At 39.9% G+C, this 26,175-nt stretch overlaps 1 protein-coding gene across 6 annotated transcripts in view; it reads left to right on the top strand.

The window, feature by feature from the left end:
* The first annotated feature begins 7,987 nt into the window (after nucleotides 1-7,987).
* Nucleotides 7,988-26,175, top strand: part of RUNX1T1 (RUNX1 partner transcriptional co-repressor 1) — a 146,187-nt gene continuing 127,999 nt past the window's right edge. Inside the window, exons 1-2 of one of the 6 annotated variants that reach the window (XM_071207898.1) lie at nucleotides 15,744-16,018; nucleotides 16,160-16,366. Coding sequence is in view for 1 of the 6 variants with exons in the window: in XM_071207900.1 (XP_071064001.1) it covers nucleotides 8,515-8,542 (28 nt within the window). In the remaining 5 variants the exon portion in view is untranslated. Of the gene's footprint in view, nucleotides 8,543-15,743; nucleotides 16,019-16,089; nucleotides 16,367-26,175 lie in introns of those variants that run through there. The other 5 variants (XM_071207904.1, XM_071207897.1, XM_071207900.1 and 2 more) reach the window with 5 other exon arrangements.

Below are 26,175 nucleotides of genomic sequence, written 5' to 3'. Positions count from 1 at the left end.
AGGTATGTCACTAAGCAGAAGCCAGGAATTATTAGAAAGAGCACATAGTCAAAGTGATGAGTCAGCAGAATCCGTGAAGAAGAGAGGAGAGAGAAGTTAGTTGGTGTGGAAGGAGCCACCACATAGGGATGGAGACCTCAGGATCACAATAAGGCCAGAGCATTGGGGCAGGGAGCCAATGGGGCTTTGGGGAAGGGAACTGCTGACAAGAAATACGAGAAAGATCACTGGGTCACTACAGTGGTATTCTTTCCTGAGTGTACAGCCATAGTTTTCTGCGATCTGTACTTCCCACTATATCCTTACAGCGAATGCCCATGAACTAAATAAAATAACCTGAACCTATCTCTGTTCCTTGTACCTCGATCAAGCTCAACACATTGGCTTACAATTTTCTATAAAACACTCAAAAGTCTAATTGAAAATCTACTGTCACTCATAAGGTACATTTAAAGACTACGGTTCAAGCTGCTTCTATCTTCAAATACTTCTCTGGAAAAAGTAAGTTTCAAAAACTAAAATTTTGAAACTACATTAACATAGACAAAAAGAGCTTTAATTGGGTAACTATCAGATTCTACTATCTAAATGAATTTTCTACTCTATTAAAATAACAATGATTTAACTTCAAAGCAAACTCAGCCTACTTGTTTACCCTGCCACTCTAAGTATTTCTGTAAGATATCTAGATCTTTTGTTAGACATATGTTACTGGGCTTAATTTGTCTTTGTTCCTTTTAAAAGCCTTGATTCACAAAGAACACAAATGTTTTAAATCTGCGTTCTAACACAATTGTGTTTTATACCTGTGTGAAGAAATGTCTAATCCTGACTGTGTACAAATAGATGTAACACACAAGTGAATGTGAAGATGTTAAGAAGTGGTTGGAGGAAATTGGAATACCAAAAAGCTCTAAGGGAATTGTGGAATATTTATGAAAATATGTGGTGCATTTTGAAATGCAGATGTCTCTGGAACTGGAAATGTAATCACAGGAATGAAAACTGTCTTTAATAAATCTGCTTAATTAAAATCTATTGTTCAGAAAAATATAAATCCTCCTCCAATATAAGAAACAGTAGCAAGAGGTGGGAAAAGTATGGATTCAATCAGATTGTAACAAGGAATTATTATTGAATTGGTCTTCATTACAGCACTTTGGTTTTTCTTTTCTTTATTTCTTCTTTTTCTTTTAAGCTAAAGATGTGGCATTCTGGTAGACTGAGCGTAAAGTCATTGCCATTATGGTACCCAATGAGGTGAAAACAAAAGAAGCTTGTAGCACGAAAATATATCCAGTAAATATTGATAGTGAGAGAGAGTGTGTTAGAATCACTGTCAAATTACATAGACTTTTTTGTTTTTGTTTTTATTGCAACCGTTTTGAATGAGTGCTCCTCTTGCTCAAAAGACTCAAAACGAATTATAAGAACAAACCTGGTCTAGCCTTCCTCCTGATGTCCAAATCTCTATGAGACCCAAACAGAAGGCTTAAAGGTGAAAATGTCTAAATGATTGCATTTATATATAAATTTTCCTTTTCTTATTAGTCTTCAGCTGCCATTAAACTTAAAAAGCACTAGGCCTTTCAGTTAAACCAGTGCACTTTGGCATGATTGTCATAACATGTCAATAGGACGAACTAATCTAATTTCATAAGTAGGTGAGCTGAGGCAACCGGTGGCTGAGCCCTGCTTTGTTCTGCAGTCGATGATCTATGATCTCTGCCTGAAGACCCTCCATTCACTGCTGCAAGGGAGTGAGGGGTTGGAATGGTTTTGCACAAGGAAGTTGTAATAAATCATACACCTTGAATTCATTAGTTTATAGAACCTTTGCTCAGTTAGACATTACAGATGGCAGATGTATCTAGTTACATAGTTACATCGTAGGCAAAGATAGTCCCAGGCAAGAAAAGGCTATCACTTAGGGGAGAGTCACAAGTGACCTAACCCTTCTGTGGTAATCACCCCAGTAATACTTCAACTTTTGAAGAGCTTCCAGACTAGTGTAGGTAAGAGTTTTGTGATTGCTTATTTTATTTCTGTCTGATAATGGGCTTCCATTGTTGATTGCAGGTGCCTGAACAGCAGGTGGGGCCATCAGGAATCTTATTCATATGTGAGTGTGCTTTTCTCCTGGTATGGATGGGATGCCCCTTAGTCTTGTTCTGTATGTTTTGTGAGCACAGGAATGCTGTGTGCCTTTGTACAAATTGTGAGAGTGGGGCTCTGTGTATATAATGAAGATGGTACCATACGTTGTTCTCAATGCTTCCAGTTATCCCTAAAGCTTTACTTCTGAAAGTGTGGATCTGGCATATAGGCATTATCTGGAAGCTTGTTAGAAAGGCAGACTCTGAAACTCTAGCCGAGTCTGCATTTCAACAGGAGTCCTAGGTGATTAGTATGCTCATTAAAGTTAGGCTGTGAACAATTAATACTGTGAAAATATTAAATGAGCAAACTTTCTTCAAAAATAAAAATTTGGAGAAGTAGGGGAAATGACAGTTTAGAGGTGATTTTTTTTCCCCCAGTAAATATGGCAAAACCAAATTTCCTACCTTGTGTAACCCTCCTCCCACAAGGGCACTGGACCACATTGCAACTCTTAAGGCCAACTGGGTGACTGACATGGCCTATTCTGTGGTTTTACAGGTGCCTAACCAAAAGAGTGCATTGAGCAAAGGATTTTCTCAATGGCATAGATAAAGCTTCTGAGGAAACTTTGGAAGGGGGATCATGCTGGGTGTAAGATGCACCCTCTCTATGTTGCCTTCCTATGAGACAATCAATCAGATATCTCATTTGGTCGTTAGCCCCATTGAGAAGAAAGTGCAAAACAACTTCATTCTAAACATGATTAACAGCAGTCTATATTTGCTACAGATTTGTTGGCCAAAATTTCTTCTCTTCTCACTGCTGTGCTGTGAGCCAGTTGGCTGCTATTTTTTTCCCCAGAGGTGGATGCACTGCAGTGATGTCGTGATTCCCCTATGAAAATAGTTTATGAGGTGATATGGGATTCATCAGACTGGAGTGCTCTATTGGTAAATTGATATTTTTAAAGGATTAGGGAAAATGAGATGATTTAACTACTGTAACATACGAATCATTTAAAGGGAAGACAATGTGGCCATAGATACACTGCTCCTGCATAACTAAGGCATACATTTCCAAATAAAAATGATTCTTTACTAAGTACAAACACCATTTAAACAATCTGGGTTATATAAACCATCAATGATACAATAATTAAATAAAACAATGAGAGCATGCCACAGACAAATAAAACAGCTTGTGAATTTTTACTGCAGATTGATGTGTGTCCTAAAGAATGCACAGTTCAACTACAATGGAATATCAGAGATAAAGAATTACATAGCTCTAAGACTCCCCTACCTTGAAGTTCCTTTCCAAATATTTTTAAATTTCCTAGCTTACTATAGAAAGTGAATTGAATTTTTAGAAAAATCTAAACAAAGTTTATGAGCAATTAAAACAAGGAAAACACATAATATATGTATATATTTTCACATCAAATTCACAATTATTTCAAGAAGTATTGCAAGACTCATATAAAACAACACAGAAGATCCTTGTCTTTGCCCACAGCCAATCTTGGTAGTGTTATAATCTTAAGTATCTTAATAATTCAGTCAAAAAGAAGTAAAGATGGTGGTGTTTTGAGTCACGTAGACATGATATTCCGAGTGATAGAAACTTTTAACCTTTTATTCATCGTTCAACAAATTTTTATGAGCACCTACTATGTGTCAAGCACTATTCAGTGAACAAAACAAAGAACCCTGTCTTTGTGCGGTTATATCACAGTAATATGTACTTAATCTAGAATTATATAGACAGTGTAAACCCTGCTATAACTTCACTGGACACATTCAATAAAATGTCTGAAATACAGAATTTCATCTGGGGTTATATCATTTAGCTTGGGTTTATGTTATTTTAAAAAAAGCAGCTTTCAAAATGGGGATGGAAAATGTTAAATTTAAATGGGAAACATATGAGTAGATATTTTATTTGACATTATTTTTCATGACTTAGTTGTAAAAGGTCACATGAGATAATTAGTAGATTACAAATAGTTGTATACTTAAAAAACAATTGTATATGTATGGCATGTATGAATGTCTCATTATATGCAATAAATACATCCCCAAAATGTTTAATATGTTGAAATCTGACAAATACAAATGTTTAAATGTAAAAAGAATTAAATGCCTTATTTTAAAAATGCTAATATGAATTATTTTGGAAAACTTCCCAAACTTAAACATATACATATTTCAAATTGAATAAGTAATTAAAAATTTGCAATTTTGATTTTTGGATGCAAACCAGTTTAGAAACAGGACAGAGAAACACAAATGACTACTTATCGTAAAATACAAAGGGATCAAAAATAAAAATCAAACTTATTGTTTGCAGGCCTGCAGCCAAATCACACCAAACAAACAAATTTATCTGAGGGAATGATGATAGGCATTTTTAGTTTGTTATACATTTTCTACTTTAAAAAAATCTGTTTATTATCTTAGGTTCAAAGTCCGCAAATAGCTAATGTATTTATACTGTACACTGAAGCCTATACTAAGTATATATGGCATAACTACTATAGAATAAAATAAAAAGGTCTCTGAAATTTATACTTTTATTTTTTATGCATTTTCTAAAATGAAACATTAAACAAGTTAAATAGAACTGCAAAGGTTTGGAATGCAACTTGTCCATGCAAGGCTCCAAAAGTAAATTTCATAAAATTATACAATAAAAGGGAAAGAAATTTCAAATAGTGGGCAAGTCTAAATTTATGGAAACATAATTATTGCTTGGCATCCTTTATGTTTACCATATTCTTTTTTTCACATACGCAATAATAAATAACTTTTGTTAGAAATAAGGAGCATAGCAATTAAGGATTTTCTTCAACTTAAGGAAACAGGGAATTTTTTCAAAGCATTGAAAATCACAGCTTGGGAGTCATTTAAACTTTAAGATCTAGAAGAAGGAATTTTAAAAGTGCTAATTAAGTACTTGTTAACATTTTGTATAGGAATTCCTTTCTGTGAGAGGTGAATCACACATCTCTAAAGAAGGTAATAAGCGTTCATCTGAAATTTGTATTGAAACCTGTTTTTTTAAGGATTGGTTTAAGGAAAACAGAAAGCATCCTTAAGCAGCATTACTGATAACGGTAAATTGAAAGAACTTGGTACCTTTGCAGTAATGAAAATTTAATGCTGTGAGAAGAAAAGTATCTTCCAAAGTGTGAGAAAATGAAAATTGCAAGTGAGGTTTTGTGTGTGTGTGTGTGTTGAATTTAACACATTATTGTGTATTTTATGTTTTAATTTAATGGTTTTGTCAGGGTGGGTAGGTAACTCCTTTACTAACCGATCTCCTCTTTCTTATTTTTAAAATTGTTTTTGCTCAGTACACTAAATAGTCTTGAGGGTATAGAAACCTGATCCCTCTTATAAGTATGCAGATAGGAAGCCTTGTAACTCACCCTTCTCTCCTTAGATTGGTTTTTTAAGAAGTATGTATTAATAGTTTATTGTGTTTCGAATGTTGTGTCATGTGTGCATACCCCACCCCAAGGTCAGGATCAGTAACTGTTTTGTGGAACTGCATGTCTTCAGGTAACTCACAACCAACCACCACACAGTATCAAAGAGCTCCTCCCTTTTCATTTAATACATTTTATTTTCCTAGGTTTAGTGATTTAAGACTCACATTATACTTGAGTTGGCCCCTATAGTTACTTGCTTTAATGGAGTTAAGAAAGAATACAAGGATAAACACTTCAAAAACAATATGTTTTACATTTTATAGAACAGACCTTTAAAGGGGGTGGAAAGTGGGATTATGGAAAAACTGACTCTAATTCTTTCTACATCACCTTCTCTTACCAGTTATTTTAAAATCTCAGGTCTAGTGTTATATTCTCTCTGATTAAGTCAAATTGAATAGAGAAAATTTTTTTTTTCACTATATGTAGAGAAACAATTGTTACTCTTCCAGAAGTAATACTGGAAAAGGGAAGATTCTATAGATTTGTAGGATCATACAAAATATTTACATATGTGCTTTGGTGTTGTGAATATAGCCTGAAAATGTAAAACTCTGTTTTGATTTCCTGTAAGTTACTTCCATTGATTTAGAAGTTCAAAGTTTCTATTATAATTTCACATGTATATTGGCACAATTTACCAAAAGAAGAAAGATGTGGCATAATATATTTATCTCTTCCCTCCTTTTACTATAAAACTACTGTGCATTTATTTTAATTCTAAATTTAAAAATATGATTTTAGAAGTAACACTATTTCACAAGTATCCTTCTTGATTTGGATGTCATTAAGTTTAAATAAATGCCATTTTATTAAATTTAAACAAAGATGAGTAAATAGTTCCAGAATCCAAATTATTGGTTTTCAATTTGGGGACCAGCAGAAATAATGCAGGTAATATTAAATACTTAAACATCAAAGTGTTTTTGACTCTTTAAAGAGAAATAAGTAAGCTTTGACATAATTTCCTACACAAAGGAAGTTACAATAATGTACATAAAATTTTATTTAAAATTACTGCTGCTAAAATTTGCAAATAAAAAATAAAACACTAAGGATGTAGTTACTACAGCAATTACTATAGAAGGTACAATTTGATAAAATTTGAGATTCAAATTAAGAGCATCATAATATCAAATACTAAGTCTTAACATTACAATTCATTAATCCATTATAATTCATTAGTCAAATGTCCCAAGGAGAGGGCAGAATATACAATGAGTGTTTTCTGAAATGAATTGCTAAAAATTAGTAGAGTCTGAAAAGACTTCAGAATTGGAGGCTCCAGCTGGGCTAAAAAGGATGGGGGAAGGGCTTTTACTTAGTATTAAATATTTGAAGCACACTTTTAAAAATAAAATCCCGGAATGTCTTATCAATTCTTTTTGGTAACTGCATTTGGCAGCCTCTGACTCTATCTTAAGCACAATTTCCTTTGTAAAGATGAGATTTAGTGACATGCACACAAGACCTTTTGCATTGATTTAGGCGACTTGGAAAAAAAAAACATGGTTCAGAGTGGGAATGCAAATTGTCGCACTAATTACAATAACATTTGCAGTCGTGGCACTCTTCCATAACAATTTCTGAAGGTTTCATTTTACTTATTTCAAACCATTATCTGATCACATTTGACCTACATATTAATATTTTCATTATTATTCAAGCTTTTTTGTTTTTGTTTTTTCTCTGTACCAACAAATTGTTAGTCTTCTTCACTGAGAGGTTATTTACTCTGGAATATCTGGAATTCTTTCACCCTATCTTTTCCTCTGGGCCCCCTGCCCCCCTCCAAAGAATTGAAATTCACATCTGGAGGTGGTGCACACATCTAACGAAAACGTGAGAAATAGGTACCTCTTAATGGTATACTATGGGAGAAGTGGAAAAACAAAGAGTGAAAAAAGAAAATGATAATTGTTTTCTCTAAGGCTATTATCTAATGCGAAAGCAAATAGTCAGTCTGGAAATCAGCTAACAGAAGGGGATTAGAGAGGAGATCTGAGAGTGGCTTGATTTCTAGCAACGCTGTCTCTCCAGCCAGTGATGAGACACAGGCTGGGCAGCCAGGAGCGCTCCAGATGGCCGGGGAAAGTGGTCGTCTTGGGTTACTGCAGGGCACTCGGAGAGCAGGCTGCCCAGGAAGGCATCGTTAGGGAGCCAGCCCCACGTCCATCCTGCACCGGAGAGGGCGAGGCCGGCAGGGAGGCCGTCCGCCCGCGCGCCCTAGAGTGCCGGGTCTGCCCATTGTTAACATATACTTGACCTCAGTGACCCCCGCACGACACAGATGTCTCCCACCTCCACCTCCCCCGCCGCCCCGCCGCGGGTCCTCCCCCCTGCACCTGGTAGCGACCGCGCCGCCGCCTCCCTCCCGAGCGGCCGCGGCGCCCCGGGCGCGGGCGCGCGCCGAGGCCGGCCTGGTGCGGGCGCTCTCGGCGCACAGTGCGCGGCGCTCCTGCTCCCCGGCGGACGCCCGGCCGCCCTGCAGATAAATGCGTCGCCTTCCTCGAGAGTGAGCGAGGGCGGGTGAGGCAGACGCAGACGCCGCCAGTGACAGTGGCAATTCCCTGCGCCCCACATCACATTTGTCTGCCACAGCAGCAACAACAGAAAAGCGGAGGGAGGGAAGTGGGAGGAGGGAGGAGGGGAGCGGAGCTCCGCAAGTCTTCAGCTCTGCGTGGAGGCTGCGTTTGGCTGGCGTCCGCGATCCCGGGCTCTTTGCACCGGAGCTCGCTCTGTGCAGCGCGGGGCAGCCGGAGGCGCTCCCCGGCTCGAGTCCGCGGCCGGGTGGCGAGCGCGCGTGGGCGAGTGGCCGCGGACACTCTGGCCTGGCTAGGGAAGCCGCGCCCTCGCACCCTCGCCCCACGGGCTGGCCGAGGCAACGGGAAGTTTTATTTGCAGCTCGGAGCCCGTGGCGGATGGTGGGACTCTCTGGCCCTGTGCAGTGTAAGTGTCCGCGGGAGGGCTGGGCCGGCCGGCGGGCGGCGGGGATGGGCCCCTGGCTATTATTAATTATTATGATGACCGTCACCTTCGTTTGGATTATTCGGCCGAGAGGCTCCTGGCTGAACTTGCCGCTCAGTTAGGCTAGGACTACGCACCAGGGAAAGTGAAACATCACGGGTGCATCCCGTCTGCGATGACACTGAACTTCGGGGGTCAACGAAGGATGCAATTTTTACTATTAGATTCTTCGCAGTGCTCTTTAAATGTTTTTTTTTTTTTCCTTTTTTCCTTTCTCTTATTAATTACATTAAGTGAGCAAGAAGATGTTGAGTGCTTTTTGTTTTCTCCCGGAGAAAACAACTGGTCAAGATGCTCACGATGCGTTTGGCAGGTGGCCCTAAAACCGCTAAGTGGTGTTTTTAAAACTGGAAACCAAAGGCTGGTTTCGACTGTGGAAAACTTAGCTCTAGGAGCAGGAGAGGTGGACTCTTAACTTTGAGAACCGGCTGCGATCAGGGCGGGGGTCTCAGTAGACATGCCCAGCCCGCCTGCGAACTTTCCTCGTTACTCCTGGGCGTCTTGGGGATGTTCGAGTCCGGAGCCCTCGGGAGGGCGGGCGGCGGCTCGCCAGCGGCTGTCGGCGACCCCCGGCCGGGGCGGGTCCCGGGCTTGGACGCTGGGGGACAGGCACGGGTGAGCCGCGTCGCTCTGCTCGGGCCTCCCGGCTGCCTGGGCCCTCCTGGGTGCTCCGCTCACAGTCTTGACTGGGCGCCCGCCTCTCCCTCGGCGGGGAACAGAGCCTTGTGCCCTGCAGCTCGAGCCCAGACGGGAAGCAACGTCCGGGGAATTCCTTTCGTTTTCCAGAAACCTGTCGGGTGAAGTCCCCGGGCCGGTGTAGACGCGCCCCGGGCCCGGCCACCCTCTTGGCAGCTGTGCGAGCCTGAAAAGACTGGGTTGGTTGGCGCGCCCCGGTCCCCTCTCCTGGGGCGGACCTTGCGTTGGCCAGGACGCCTAAAGCAAATACGGTTATCAGCACAAGGCGCTTAAATCCGGTTTTTGAAACTTTTTTTTTTTTTTTGGAAGGGCGGTCAACCTTTGGAAAAGTTTTAGTACTATGATTCCGGGAAGTAGGATGTGAAACCACGACTGTTACTAAAAATAACCGCCTCCCCCAAAAAGTCCTTTCAGTTTGGAGGATTTGGCGCGCGAGCCGTGCCTCCGCAGCCCCCCTATTCGTTGCAAAGCGTAGTGGAGCAACCTTTGAGTTTAGCTTTCCTTCAGGAATGGGCACCTCAGATGCCAACGTGACCCTGCCGGGCTGCTTTTTCCTGGGAGAATCTCCAGAACGTTGCTTAAGGAATAGCTACTGTGCCTGGCGGTTGAGGGATTGAAGACCGGGAGAGCTGAGGAGGCTACCCCAGACCAACGTCATGTGCTTAATAGAGTCCCCTTGAATTTTTAACTTTGCTTCCCTTAATTAATCTGCCCAGGGCCTGTGCATAAATGGCTGTCCACAGCTGCTGCAAATTGATTTATCCCCTGCTAAAGGTCGGGTTGCTGACCAAAGCATTTTCTTTCTACCTTCTGTGTGAACTGAAATCTGTTTTACAGAGCTTTTTCCTTCCTAGTCGCCTTTTAAACATCTGTACCGTTTTTAAGTGCACTCAGTGGCTCTTATTATCATTCCTCCCTTTGCACAGAATAGGAGTGGAACTGGGTCTGTGCCCAGTGTGTCCACGCTCACTAGAATACAAATTGACCAGCTTCTCTGTGATAAACGGTTTGTTAGTGTTGGGGGCCTCTTTTTAGTTTATTGCAGCGTTTTGCCGTGACCATGTGAGTATTCTGTTGTGCCTAGTTTCTCCTGTCACACAATTCTTAGAAAAGGTCGACAAAACACCGTTGTTTCTTAATTCATCATAGCCCCAAACTGAGTTGTTATGTCAGCTGTGATGTGTACTAACAGAAGCAAATTCAGGATCCTATAGATTTTTACCCTTCTTTATCCTTAAATTCTAGGTTTTAGGATTATGGTGACTTTCAGATAACAGGGGTAGGGTTATCTGATTTTCTTCTTTTTTAGCAGCCTTAATTTTTAGGGAGGACTGATATTCTCACCCAATATTAACTAGGGAATTGAAGTTTGATCCGGGTTTTTTTTTTTTTTTAATCAGGATGAATGTTGAGGAAGTTGAAGCCCATAATTTCTTTCCTTGTGCTGCTTTTAGTGTTTGATATTTAATTCTTTTGAAGACAAAATTCTAGCAAAATAACCAAAGAATCAGTTTCATTCAGGATGCATAAAAAACGACTTTATCTAAGATTATACTAAGAGGGAAAAACTTTATATTAAGAGTCTTTGTCTAAGCATTAATAATTTTATAGTAAATCATTTAAAAGATGGAATTTTCTTATTGGAAAAGTAAATATTGTGTGGGAGAATTTGTAGTTCCTCCAGTGTCCAGTTCATGCCTTCCAAAAACAGTAGAGAAAATGGTCTATTTTTTCTTTAATGTTTGGACAATTCAAAGAGGACCAGAAGTCTTTGAAATGGTATTTTCTTTTGGAGACTTAATCTCTGTGACCTGCTAATAATTTGTTTTAAAAATGATCTTTAAAGGACCTTCTTAATAAGAAGCGTTCAACTGCAATACAATGCAAACTGCACCATTAAATTGCAAGTTGCTGGAAATAGTAGCACAGTATGTGTTCGAGCTATAGAATTATAGCTTTTTAATATTTTCACTATTTTCCCTTTCTGAGAGAACTAAATATTCCTCTTGATGCTAGTATTTGATGATGCTCTCTCCCATCAAGAGCATTAGTTGAAGTATTTGCAGATAAAAGAACATTTATAAATTGCAAAGGCTACACAAATGTAAGGTGCCATTATCATTTATTTTATTGTAAAATAGAAGCTTAGTCCCTCCCACTCAAAAAAACCCACTTTTTTTTTTTTTTTAAACATTGAAAAGGGATCACAAGAAAGAAATGCTTCCAATAGGAATGCTGGTCAGTGGTTGTCAGTTTAGGACATTCTTCACTGTCAAATCCTGTTTCTCACTTCTTTGATATGAACATCAGCTGACAGGCACTGAATGCAAAGCCTTCATTGAGGGTTTATGCAGGCAGCATAGCCCTTCCTAGCAAAGCAGTCTGAAAAATTGGCACCTGCAGGATTTGCATGAGAAAAAACGAGTCAGTTGCATTTTGCTGGAGTCTGTTACTGTAAGTTATGTAAGTTCAGTGAAAAAGGAGATTTATTTGTTGCTATTTGGGCATCTAAAAGTTCTTTGTCTGATGGATACTTTATTCATCATATAGTGATTCACAGACTCTGATTACAGAAGCAGGGAGAGGTGAGCTCTGGTTTCATAGGAGTTATTTATTATGGAATGGAGTTATTTTTAACTATGTGCTTGCAGACTGCACTTAACATTTATGGTTAATTTTTAGAATGTGCCTTAAAATTTTGATTTTTATAGAGCCTTGAACTCAAACACCTTTCAAAATAATCTACCAGAAGTTAAATCCATAAAATTAGGTTAGCATAAATATCCTTTGAAAACAGCCTAGGACTGTGAAAGTTACATACTTCAATAACAAATTCTATAAGAAAATAATTAAACCCTGCATTTGTCTAAACTTCAGGAAAAATGTTGGTTCCCCCCAATTTTCCTTGTTAAATTGTTTGCTACCTAAATACCTTAAAATTTTTTGACCTTATTTATGCAAAATAACTAACATGTTAAATCAACTCAAACACCTTTGTGAACCTCAGTGTAATCCATCAATGGAACATTTTATCCAGAGTAAGTTATTTATTATTATCTAAAGAGACACCTTCCAACTTTACTTTTTTTACAGCCATTAATATAAGAGTTCCTAAATAATGTTTAAAGAACAGTGAACATTTTATTAAGGCAAACATTAGTTCAGTTTAATGGAGGTAATTGTAAGTGATAAGACAGAGCAGGTTATCTCTGTTTTGTTTAAACAGAAGGAGCTACTTTGCACCATTTCCAGTAGCCATCTGTAGAAGAGAAGGGTTTGCACCTGTCTGTCCACACTAATTATAGATTAGGGCCTAAGAAATGAAATTCGAGGAGGTTTTCAGCTAATGAAATCCATACTGATTTTATTGTAAATGTGTTTTATGTAAAGAAGGTGATGGTTGAGTTATGAGTGAATAAATCGCTATGTAGCAGCTAGGCACTTGGTTTTGAAGCAGATTTTGCTGCATTAACCTTTGATATTAAAAAAAAAAAAGGATAAACAACTTAGACATGGGATGCTAGCCTTTGTTTGGCACCCATAGCTACAATTTAGTGAGCAGCAGTGAGGTTCAGTGTGCAATTAAAAAATGTGCTTTAAAGTGGCTTAAACGTTAAGAATATTCTAGTATTTTGAAATGCAGTTGAAGTGTAGAAGGTAGGTTCTGTTTTAACTTATGCATATATAATATTAGAAAATTAGAAAGCCTTTTTCTTTTTTTCTGCACTTCACTTCCACATACATGAGAAATTAAAGAGAAATGAGTGAGGAATGCATTCTGCAATAAAAGGTCACATGAATGTCTACCACATCTGTTTATAGTAATTATGAACATAATTAACATAAGAATTACAAATGAAATAATGACAAGCTGAGCAATGAGATATTACGCAATAATGGTCATGTGTTGGAATTCTCACATTATAGCACACTAGAATTCACATACTCAAAGAAAGAAAGAAAATGCTAGATTTTTATCTGAATTAATGCTTCAAAACTTATCTGCCTGGGGCAGATGGACTTCATGCTTTTATAGGAAGGTAACCTATTATTAAGAAAAGAACTAGTTGAAATGAAGATTTCTAGTCTCCAGCCTGGACTTTGAGACAACTGTGATTATAGAAACCACTTTCTCTTGTACATTTATTCTGTGATTATGCTTCTTGATTATTGTGTTGCCTTTTTTTAATTGAAAGCTTTGCAGCAAAGTGTTTGCTTTGGAAGAGAGTCATGGATTCTTCCCATTTGAGAATTGGTTGATCTTTTCTAAAACTGTGAGCCAAAAGTCAATGTACAAACAAGGTAGTAATAGAAATACTGTGCCTTTTACAAAATAAGAACATTGGCAGATTAGCTTTTGCACAGTTTTCTTCATGCCTTCAGTGTTTACAATGGCTTTTAATGAAAAAAATGTAAGCCTTTTCTAGATTTGAAAGCTGTAAAAAGTGCATTGTTTTTATAGCATTTCTTAAAAGACCATGTAATGGGGGAAAAAAAGTGGGCATTTGTAAGTTGTATTTTTTTCATCATGGAGTTGGGTTGGATTTATCATTTTTGCATATAGTTTGTGTCCAAACTGATTTAACTAAAATGTGATTTGTGGTGGAGGTAGTAAGGAGAAGGTATGTGTGGTTGCTTCTGGTTACTCTGGACACAGTTTTCTCTAACAGCTAGAGAAAAGGTGAAAGATAACCTTTTATGAGAGCTAAAATGATACCCCAGAAATCTGTCATTAAGTTTGAAACATGTAAGAATGACAGATTTTCGCCCATTTAGAGCCCACGGGTTTTGTAACACAGCCCACCAAGTGGTTTACTTCCTACTCATGCACCGTCTTTAGCTATTGAAGCTGGTCACTTTTTGAAGATTTATAGAGAAATATTACCTTGTTCGCGTCTCAGTGATACCAAGGGGTTTTTCACATTATTGGATTACTGGAGGATTGTGGCAGACCCCCTTTTATCTGACACTCATTGTATGACAAGATTTTCACATGTGCCCTTCCCCCACCTATGCCCAACATATTTCACTGTGCATTACCTATCAGATTTCCCTGAATTCTTTTCTTGGGCTGGGAAAGTGTGTGTGTGTGTGTGTGTGTGACGCGCGCACGGGGGTAGTGGTGAGGGAGAAGGGGGGTCCAGTATACTAAATATTTTTTGGCCAAGTGATTTGGAGGCAAGTGCTTGATGAAACGTCTCTCTTAGTTTTCTAAGGGACTTCTTGACATTTGTCTCCTGAAAGGCGGCTGCTGGTTCTGTTGCTTTTCTGTGGTGGTCTTTACTCACTAGCGTTACTCCCCTCGCAATAATTTTGTCCCTTTATGTTAACACTCCATGCAAAACTGTTTTGTAGCCCAAAGTCTCACGGCAACAGGGGCTACAGTTGTGTACCATGAAAATGTATGTAGTTTATTGGCGACTCCATTCTGAACTCACTATTCATACTGCGATGAGGGCTTCTTTACCAAGCTTTAGTGCCTTACAACACAACACAACCAACTGTACCTCTCCCCGCCAATAAAATAAACTTTCTTTGCTGTATAATCTGCACTCCATTTAGGATCTGATCATAGATTGATCAGATTTGTCTGATGGGTGCGCTTAAAAGTGAAAAGGCTCGCTCAAGGGATACTCAGGTGTGTCTCCTTCCTGCCCCGAAGGGCGAGGCTGGCCTCTGGACTGCTGATGGAGCCCTAGTCCCTCTTGTTCTCAGATTGATTCTGGACTGTGGGTGGGTGACGAGCTGTGAGGCAACTCCTGTGGAGATTGATTGCCTCAATTCCAAATCCTCCAAAATAAACTCTCAGATATACACATAAGGAACCATCTCCCCCCACACTTTCTGGAGGTGGAGCAGGTGTCTAAGTCACCTGTCGCTACCAATCACAAGTGGCCCTCCTTATGCTGGCTGCACAAGTTGTCTGCTGGGACACACTAAAGCCCAGGGAAACGAAGTGTCAGTTTCTCTCTGTAGGGGTAGGGGGTGGGGTGGAGGGTGGAATTTAGGAGTGTTGGGGTCAGCAAAGCGGGAGACTAGAACGCCCATCTGGAAGGCTGTGTAAGTGCTGTTCAGACTTTGTTTTGCAAATTGTGGCTATTTGGATGGAGGTGAGATGGTGAATGTCTCATTGTTATGCTCTGCCAAAAGAGAGCTCTTGATCCCTTTCTGACCTTGACAGAACCTCCAAAACGTTCTCAGTCTAGCATGGAGCATAGAAATACAGTTTGCTAGTCTGCATTCCCCCCTTTTTTCTCTCAGGGGACGGATTTGGGATGCAGGCGACCCCTAGCCCTGGCTGTGGCCCGCAGCCAACCTTTGAGCTCCTCCCCGCCCCCCGACTTGCCACCGCGCCTTGGGGCCTGAGCCCCCGCCCCCTCCATCCTTTCGGCTTCTTCCCTCCTGCCTGTGTCTCTTCCCTCTCTCTCTCCCTCACTTTTCCTCCCTCTCCCGCTCTGTCTCACACGCACCCTCTGTTTATTTTCCTGCCTCCATCTGGGCCCTGCTGATATTGTAATCACCCTGATGCACGTTGGCTGCTCTCCTCTCCCTCCTGCGCTCACACACTCACTCACACACAATGTGCCATCCTGACAAGCCTTTTACTTCTGATAAGCTCCGATGTGTGTTTAATGAATACAAAGCCGTGGTCTGGGTGCCGCCTCGGCTGCGGCCGCCTCTCCTGCGCTCCTTTGCCAGAAGGTAATCTCCGTGAACAGGGGAGGGGAGGCCAGCGAGGGAGGGAGGAGGAGTGGGGAGGAGTGGGGAGGAGTGGGGGGGGGAGGCGAGGACCACGGGGAGGCAGCTTTTCTCTTTCCTTCTTTTCCTTTCCAAATGATTCAGAAGTCGATAAGAGCAGGAGAAGTGAAGATGTAACATGTTATCTGTCGCTCGTCGCTCCTCTTAGCTGGCGGAGAGAATTTACATTTAAAGATTAGCAGAGGGAGAAAGAGAAATCTGCCTTTTGTTGTGTGGGGTGAGGAGGAGGCATCCGTCCTGGCCTTGACGCTATCTCCCATCACCTCTGCTATCCAGACAGGACTCACTGAGGTGAGATTGCCGGAGGGCCTTATCTTTAATTGGTTTTAGTTTTGCCAGTCTGAATAGGTTTAAAGAGACTCGATAAAGGGGGAACAATAGATTATTTATTGACTGGCCTGTAGATGAAGAAAGGAGAGAAAAAGCTGCTTAACAACTTGATTAGTTCGTTTTTATTTTTATTTTAAGGTGAGACCCTCTCCCTTCTGGTGGAAGGAAAAGCCATAGCATTTAGGTACAATTTGAATGACTTAAATGTCTTATTTCCTCCTCCATCGCACCCTGCCCTCCTCTCTGCACCGGGGCACCTACCCTATTTTAACAAGAGTTTCCTTTGCCCTTTATGTATAGGATTGATTAACTGAGCAAAGAGGGTAGAGGCTTTTGGAATTGAGCATTAATATTTGGTTTTGTGTTTAGTGTGACATGTTTTGAATGGTGATGATTTGATGCTAACGGTACTTGACTTAGTGAGAAAAGCAAATGAAGCCTACTTTTCACATGGAACTAGTTAATTTTATAGTATGGTTTTAACCCTGTCTAGAGAAAAAATAACGCTCCGAGTCTTTCAGGTGGGTTTGTATTTTGGATTTGAACCTTGACAGTTTTGTGTTTGAAGTTGGTTTTTACAAAATGAGAATAAATGTTTTCTTGACTTATGGGCGTATTTCAAAAAATTAGTCTCAACTTTAGCATGTTCTTAAAATGAATAAAAGCAGAGAAAAAGATTGTTTTGCCTCCTATACATTGTCAAATAGGTGTTTTCATAGTTAGATAGATATGAACCAGTAACTAGAAGCCTAATTAAAATTTGTTTAAAGCCAGGGGGGCATGTTTCCTTGTTGACAGTGGCAAATCGATTGGGTAAGACAATAGAGTCCCATTATTTTACTTCCATTGACTGAACATATTGACATTTCAGGTTTGCTGTTGCCTCAGTGAGCATGATGAAACACTGAAATTCACAGACCAACAGCCAGGGTGGCACGTGTATTACTCTATGTCATTTCTGCCTTCAGGTTACCTTCTCACCCAGGCAGAATGGGAATGGACAGCCTGCAGTCCCTCAGAGAGTGGTAGGATTCTTTTGGCTAAGAAACCGATAGAAAGCATGTCTTAGGAGCATCTTTAATTTTACCCAGAATTGGGTGTTGCAGAGAAATATGTGGAACACTTTTATTTAGAAGTCTGGGAAGCAGCCTAGCTACCAGCCTTGCTTATGTGACTTATAGGAATACCCATTTTCAAGATTTCCCTTGAAGTGAGTAGTTGGACATATCAGTTAGGTATTTACCAGTGCTTGGGTGACACCTGTTCTCCCTGAGTCTGGGGAACATCTAAGCACCAGCTAAACCTGTATCTGATAAAAGAATGTGTAAGGCCTTTCAAGAATAGGGCCTGAATTTTGTTTCTGGTTTTCTTTTGGTAGGTGGAATATAAAAATGGCAGGTATGTATTTTGTGCCTGTGTGCACACATAGGCAGTAATATGTCTATAAAAATATATATCTGTTCCAAGCCAAGGCAGGGAAAATACTAGGTATTCGTTATCTTAGTGAAATCTACGCTTTTCTCACACTTTGCGTAGTCCTTGCCTAGGAAAACTAAGGACTGGGCAGACATTGAGTGGAAGAAATTTGAACTGTACACAAAGTGAATGTGTAAAAAACCTAAAGGAGCTTAACATTTTTTAAAAGTTTAATGAAGATGTAAAACTATTATGAATATGATTTATACACAGCAAGTATTGCCATCAAGTAGGCAACTGATGCCCTTTACAGTATTTAGAACAAAACTAGTCCTTTATACCATTTTCATGAAAATGTTAGGTTTCTGTTTGATCAGCAGGTGCTGTTGAGATGAAAGCCATGTGTAAATTTTCAGAAGGCCAAAAGTGTCAATTCAGAAAAGGGAAGTGATAAGAGAAAATGCAATCAGTTTTCCTGTTTTCAATTTGTGCAGGGTTTGAAGAGCTGTTTTGTTAAACTGCTACATCTGCTCCAATATGAATATTGAACTACTTCCACTAAAAATAACACCCTATAATTTGGAAGCTACTGCAATCTTTTGTTAATGCAAGTGGGTTATTTAAAAACAAAAAAAATAAAAAATAAACCCAATTTTCTATTCTGACAGTCTCTTCCTAATGTGCATTTTCATTTGTTGGCACTTTTATCCTCAGCAGATAAATGGTATTATGTAATTAGGACCTGATCTTGTTTGACTATAAAAGAGGTGTCCATAGGTGAAAATCCTGGTAATCTAAAAAGGGTTTGCACAAAACAAAATTTATTTCGGAATCACCTGTTTAAATACATTTATTTAAAATGAGATAGTCCTTATATTTTCTGCTACAATTTTTAACTTACCATCAACTGTTATAACAAAGTTAACACTTTCCCATTGCATACTGAGCATTCTATGATTTATTTCACCTTTAATATACCTGCAAATGTAAGTTTAAACTAATCAGGGATATTTTACCTAACAGGGCTTTCAGAATAATTTTTTTCATGCTTAAATAAAATGATTAAATTATGCTTGAGTGCCTGCATACAAAAGCTTTAGCTTCTATAGTACTGCTAATCAAATAAGTTTTATGGACAGGGAAAGCGCCATGCTAGACAAAAATTTGATGCATTTTATTAGTGACATTTCTAGGAAAGACATGTTCTTTTTAAAACATCCAGTATTAAAAAAGAAAACTCTTAACACATTTTAAATTTATAATAAAAAATATACTTCATCCTTTAAAAAAGGGTGAATTTGGGCAAAGCTATTCACATAAAACACAGGCATAAAAAATTAAGATAGAAGGAAGGCTGATGAAATTTGGATAAGGGTCAATATTGACTCAGTCCAAATTGCAGTTGAATTGACTTGTCGCTATAGTAATTTGTTCAGGGTGATACCTGACACTGCTTAGGATCAATTAGAGGCAACATAGCTTGTGGCTTCACACTTGAATTGCCAGACACACCCTTCACAAACTCAGATTATCTCAAGAATGGATGAAAGGGGAAGGTAGACACTTTGGCACATTGATTAGCATGTTTGATAGTAACAAATGCAAAGTTTCTTCTGAAACACTAACTCAAAAGAGCTAGTTGGAAGAACAGTGTTAAGTGTCTACTTGTTATATATATAACCAACCATAGAATAATGCTTTTGAGGAGTGTAATTTCCAGTTGGAAGCCCAGTTGTGGCATGTTGTGCTGGCCTCTCTTTCAGAGATCTGGGCAGCCATGTGGAGATACTCCCTGGTACAACACTAAGCACTTTGCCATGCTCAAGAAATGATGCTGAATCACACATCAGTGTAAGAAAGTTTATTTACAGACATAATCCTACCATTTGGTATGTGATCATCTAATGAGTTGTTTTGTGTTGCAACCAGGTTCAGTACAGAATCTATAATATTTGCCATGGCATCCGCAGAGGAGCGCTTCCTGTGACTCTCTCAAATTAGTTCATACTTTCTGAAATGATGCTCAGGCTCTTCCTTCAGAGCCACTGATAAATTAATGCCCCATAATTGATGTTTAATGCATGGAACCCCCTTGCTTGAAAAAGTTTGAAACCATCAAACCTGCTTAAAACGAGTCATTTTCAGTTACTGTGAGATCTACTTTAAATTCACTAGCTTTTATAGTTCTCGTTGTGATTACTTGTATAATACAATTCATGAAGGAATAGAGCAAGTATGTGGTTTTGTAGGTCTCATATGGGTCAAGGTCTCAAGGCAAAACAATGTTTTATCTTATGGAAGAGGAAGGCACAGGGCACAAGTGTAACAACAATCTGCATACCTCAAAGTTCTTGGGGCATGTGATTCAGGAATCTCTTAACACCTGGGCACAGACTACTTCAGAGCATGTGTGCTGTGGGCTTCCAGGTGCTGCCATATTATTCTGGATCTTGGGAGAGAGGAGAGGAACTGACATATATCAAAGACCTACTGTGAGCCTGGCATTAACTTTTATATACATTTTCTTTTTTAAAAATTTTTTATTTTAATTTAGGAAGTTGTGAGTTTACAAAACAACCATGAATATCATGCACGATTCCCAAATGTTGCCCCACCACCAACACCTTACATTGTTGTGATACAGTTGTTATAATTTATCAAAGAACATCATCATATTATCCATAGTCCATAGCTTATATTTGGTGTTCTTTTTCCATAAACTGTCGTGGTTTTTTTTCAGTTCAGAACTACTATTATCTTTATTTTATAGATGAGTAAAGCGATGCATTGATCAGAAAAAGTAACCTGCCTAGTAACATTAGTCAAGCCAAGTTTTGTTTGTTTTTTTAAAAGAATTTTTAGACTACCTGAATGTTACATCAAAAATAGAAGGGATTCCCCCATACAAGTTCTTCCATTACTAGAATAAGTCTACTTGAGGCCATAGTTACATTCCCCCTTATGTTTGTTTGGTCCTCAGTCTTGAAGATTTGGGAATGGTGATGCCCACTCTGCTTCTGATTGAGAGGGGGCTTAGATCCTGCTTGCAGATGGATGGAACTGTCTTGCTTATAGTTGTAGATACTCTGTTTTTTGGGGGGTATGGGCGTTGTCCATCATCATCCTTTTGTTAGTTGTCCTGGGTGAGTCTGACGAACTGGAGAGGAGGTGTTGACTGCAAGTCTGCTGAGATTCTGGGCTCAACCCACATATGAACAGCATGAAGATTTAAGTCTCTGGGACATGTATTTAACACCATGTATTAGTATTATGTACTTGTTATAGTTCATGAGAGAACATCTCATATTTGCACTGTTAATCATAGTCCATCATTCACCCCGGGGTTCACTGTGTTATATCGTGCCCTGCCTTGTACAATCCATCCAAAGTGTATTCGCGTACATTATCATCACTTATTTTAAGTAAATGATTAGTCTGTGTTTCTTTACCTCAGAGAGCCTCAGCCCATCACTCTATGACTAGGTATATTTGCTCTTCGGGCTTAACCTTTTTGTCCTAATTTAGAACATTGAAGTTTTCTTGTATTCCCCAGATTACCTACTTTGTATCTGAATTATAATAATTAGGACTTTATTCTCATAATACCTGACTTGATATGCTCTTTACCAGCCATGATCTATATCTCCACTGTTTTCTTTTATTTACCCTATCATTCCCCCTTGAAATCAGTGCTAGCTACCTGCTGACAGATACCCTTGGAGGCTCCTTCTTACTTTCTGTTCCATGGACCCCTTTACCAGTCAGGTAAAACCACGGATGCCTTACTAAGTCCACACTATACTGTGTATTATTATTTAATAAATATATCACACCCGCACCAACATGTCCCCACAAGGATAATGTTTTTTGAATTTCAGTTTAAGCTCATGGACCCCTTGTTAAGGACCCCTGCCCTATACATGCCAGTCTGTCTCTGGGTACTTCCCCATCCAGGCTTCTGCATTACTCAATGCTGCTCCCTCGTCAGAAAACCTCCTTCCTACATTGTACTGTGGCCATGAAATCAGCCATCTTCACTGACGATGATGAACGTTGTCAAGTGTTCTGGAGCTGTCCTACTTGTCCCTGTTTTTCTAGTCCCTGAGGTTTACTCCATCACCATCTGTTACCACATCTCGCCCTTGACTTCTCCCAGTGGACCAGGTCCAACTTACTGGTCATCTTTTAAGAAAGGAGGAGAAGAATTTTGCCCGATTTTGTACTCTTGATCACATACTGCATAAGTGTGGTTAAGTAGTGTGAAGGACACTCTGTGTTATGAAAAGAAGGGTGTGGAGAGTGTCCTCGATGACCAGTAGACAAATTACCGTTCCTTTTCCGGTTGTCACTGACCTGCTGGGTGGGCTGGGGTACATTCTAGCCCTCAGGTGGATTCCTGAGGAGTAAAATACGAAGGGTACACTCTGTGATCTTTAATATGTATGAGTCTATATGAATACAGAGAGTAGGCTTTAGGGAGTTTCCCATGATTAGGAGACCAAAAAGAAACCCATGGCTTGTTTTTGATTCTGAACTGCTGTGGTGGGGTGAGGGTGGGGAGGAGGGACTTAATTGCTGTCCAACTGGGAAATGAAATCTGTCTAGAACATTGCTATCGTTCCACTGTTCCTCATTGTAAAGAAGTGACGTGCAAATAGGGAGCCCTTAATTCCATAGTTCTAGCCTTAAATGATTGTCTTAAATTTCAGTTGTTACTATACTTTTTTCAGAGTTCAGTGATGGAGGAATGAATCCTTTTATGCAGTGAAGAGGAGCTAAAGATTTTAGGTGTCGCTGAAAGAAAATAGTTTTTGTGCTTTCTCCTCATAGTCGCTGGACAGGATGTTGACTTGATGCTGGGGGGCAGGAGTTAGGGGCTAGAGGCTGAAACATGGTGCTTATTGGCTGTACTTACCAGACATTTGCACGGCCTCCTCTACAGTTTCAAAGATGGTGTACCTAAAGTCATTGGGATGTTTAGAAAATGACCTCTTGGGAAGCGGACTTGGCCCAGTGGTTAGGGCGTCCGTCTACCACATGGGAGGTCCGCGGTTCAAACCCGGGGCCTCCTTGACCGGTGTGGAGCTGGCCCATACGCAGTGCTGATGTGCACAAGGAGTGCTGTGCCATGTGGGGGTGTCCCCTACATAGGGGAGCCCCATGCACAAGGAGTGTGCCCTTTAAGGAGAGCCGCCCAGCGCGAAAGAAAGTGCAGCCTGCCCAGGAATGGTGCCGCACACACGGAGAGCTGACACAACAAGATGATGCAACAAAAAGAAATACAGATTCCCGTGCTGCTGACAACAACAGAAGTGTTCAAAGAAAACCACACAGTAAATAGACACAGAGAACAGACAATTGGGGTGGGGCAGGGGGAAGGGGAGAGAAATAAATAAATAAATCTTTAAAACAAATAAAAACAACAACAACAAAGAAAATGACCTCTTTAAAGTATTTCTAGAGAGATTTGGTATGTAGCATCCTATTTAAATGAACAAGGGTGCATTGTCATTTGGCTGGGGATTAGACCCTAACTAGGAAAGACTGAAGAATTGTCCCTTCGCATTGTCTAAAGATGTAGTGTTACTTTTTAAAATGTTTAAAAATCCAGTTATTGCCAATAACAATTTAATTTTGTACTTTCCTTGAGGTTCTAAAATTGTTATAGGAGGTTCTAAAATTGTTATAGGAGATTAAATATAGACATTGTTAGAAGTTTGGTGATCATTTGCAAGATCATTAATAATGAACCCAGGCTGGGGTTTTTTTTGGCACTTAGGAGCTATAGCATGCTTAAACTTCTGGGTCAGTCAAGGAAAGCACTTTGTCACCGTTCAGGAGGGCAAGGAAATTTCTGCTGGTTACTATGAATATCTGATTGGCAGGACCTGGAAGCCACATTAATTTCATGTCAAGAAATGGAAGCCACAGATATCACTGTGTTCATAGGTTGTAAAAACTTCTTGGCCTTGGTACTCAAAGTTGAGTGGGAGGCCAGAAAGAATTGCTTTTCTGCAAAGGAGAATGTCTTAAAAGTATATGAATATCTGACTTGACTGAATTGACCACTTTTAGAGAAAATACTACCAGGAGATGTAAGAGATGTAAGGGAAGTTTATCTAAAGGAATTTAAGAGGTGGGTGGTCATTACTAATATCAGGGGAAGCGTTGCCAGAGCAGTGATGAGCTAGACAGGGCAAGATGATAAGATAACTAGAAAAATAGAAGTGAGTACTAGCTGCAAGATTCTATTATGAAGAGTATTTGGGAAGGCCCTTTTGCTCAATTCTAGGGAGAATGCCTGTAGTGACACTGAGGTGGGAGATGAGAGCATAATGATATTGGGAAAGTAGATATGTGGTACCTGAGAGTGCTGGCACAGAAACCTGGTGCCAGGGAAATGACCCAGCAGCATGGCAGAGAGCACAACCAAGGCACAGCCGAGTTGGCAGGTAGAATATCAGAAGTTGAAAAGGCATCCCCAGTGGACTTGCATGGTGCAAGTTGTGCTTTAAATATAAATTATTAGGAAGTTGGTTCGTCTGGTTGAAAGTAGAAGCATTATATCCCTTTTCCTAACCTCAAGATAGAGGAAGATGTGAGTTTTAAGACAGGTCATGAAAGGCTGTCTATTTCCTGAATCAATGCATATGTTATGTACACAGTGATGAGCAAACACAGCTGGGAGGAACAGCAGATGATATTGGGACTGGAACTGTGGTGTTTATCAGACTGACGGAGTAATCCTCCTTTCCTGTGAAAGTGTTCTTTTTAAGTGACTGTTAGGATTCTCTAACTTTTATCATGTGTTGGACAAGTATTGTTCTTTACTTTCCCCAACCTTTTCCCTTACCTGTCATACATTTTCATTCTCATCCTTAACTAGATTTTTTTAGAAATGAGGTCCAGATTTAACCTGATGGGAAACAAATGTGGACAATGAATTTTCATCTGTTTGTTTAAGTCAGGGTAGGTAGGTTAGTTCAGATCTAAATGGAAAGTAAATGTAATCAGTCTTCATTGACTTGTCCAAGCAAGCTTTGAGTTGTCTAGAGGGAAGGAATATAAAATATCAGAGGAAAATATAAGTGGAGAAGAATAAAATGACCACCCTATTAATATTTAGAGTATTAAAGATTATTAAACACATTTTTGATAATCCTGAAAAAGATACCTATTAAAGTATCTACAAGAAGAGTCAAATTTTTGCTCTTGGAAAAAGTCACCCTATTTCAAATCTGAAGTATATTAATATGTATTTAATGGATGCCTACCATGTGTAAAACACTTTGAGGTGGAGACATGGAGGGGAGGGAGTAGTGGGCCCAGATCCCACTAAATGACAGAACTCACTCAGGACAAATTAAATAGCTACAAAAGATGGTGGCTCTTGATTACCTATTAATTAAATGAGATTTTAGAGGCGGGAATAAGTTGGAATTTAAGCTTGTCTTGACAGTAGGATTTATCAAGGCAAAGTTAGTGTAGTGGGACTGTGGTAAGTCTTTCATGAAGGAGGAATGGGAAGCTCAGAAGTCCAGAAGAGGAAAAGCCCATGGAAGAATTAAATCTGGAATGGGGTTGAAGAGACGATAAATGAACCAAGGTGGCTGCCGCAAGAGGACCCCTTGGCTGTTTACTGAGAAATAAGAGCAGAAAGACCAGCCATGTCTTTAATATCGAGCCTTTCAAAAGTATAAGCTTTATCTTTTAGGCCAGAAATTTTTAAAAATGTGCCCTCAGGGTTGAGAGGTGGCCTGGCGTGAGCCCACATGGGCTCAGGGCCTTTCATCCCCTAACTATATCCTAACAACCAGAATAGTTCTGCGTTTCCAGCAAATTGCTTTCTATATTAGATTTTCTAGTTGGACTTCTTTTGAACAGAAGATACCCTGGCAAAATATGGTTTAATGGAACAAAACTAAAAACACAAAAATTGTGCTAGGCAAGGGGAAGCCAGAAACCCACCTAAAGCAGTGTTTCTGTAGAGTTGGTCCGACTGCAGTGGGGCAAATGGACTGGGGTGGGGGAGGTTAGAGGCCAGGGCCAGTTGGGAAGCTTGGGGCAGCGGTTTAGATTTTAGATACTGCAGAACAAGGACCAGGATTGGGTTTGCGGGGCAAGGAGGAGGAGGCAGGTACAAGAGGCAATGCAAAGGAAAAATAATATGAACTTGGAGATAATGGTAGTTTTAGAGAGGGAGAAGATGGAACATCGCAAAGATTAGGTGTTGAGGGCAATTAGCTTGCCGAACTTCGGGATCACTTGTAGGATATTTGTTTAAGGTGCAGCACAAGGATGACACCCTACTGCACACCCGTAAAACCCAACCTCTAGAGAGGGGTCTCAGAATC

The sequence above is a fragment of the Dasypus novemcinctus genome, chromosome 14 (assembly GCF_030445035.2).
Source record: "Dasypus novemcinctus isolate mDasNov1 chromosome 14, mDasNov1.1.hap2, whole genome shotgun sequence".
In the NCBI taxonomy this organism is placed as follows: domain Eukaryota; kingdom Metazoa; phylum Chordata; class Mammalia; order Cingulata; family Dasypodidae; genus Dasypus; species Dasypus novemcinctus.
Note: the sequence above shows the minus strand (reverse complement) of the source record. Positions and strands in the feature narration are given on the sequence as shown.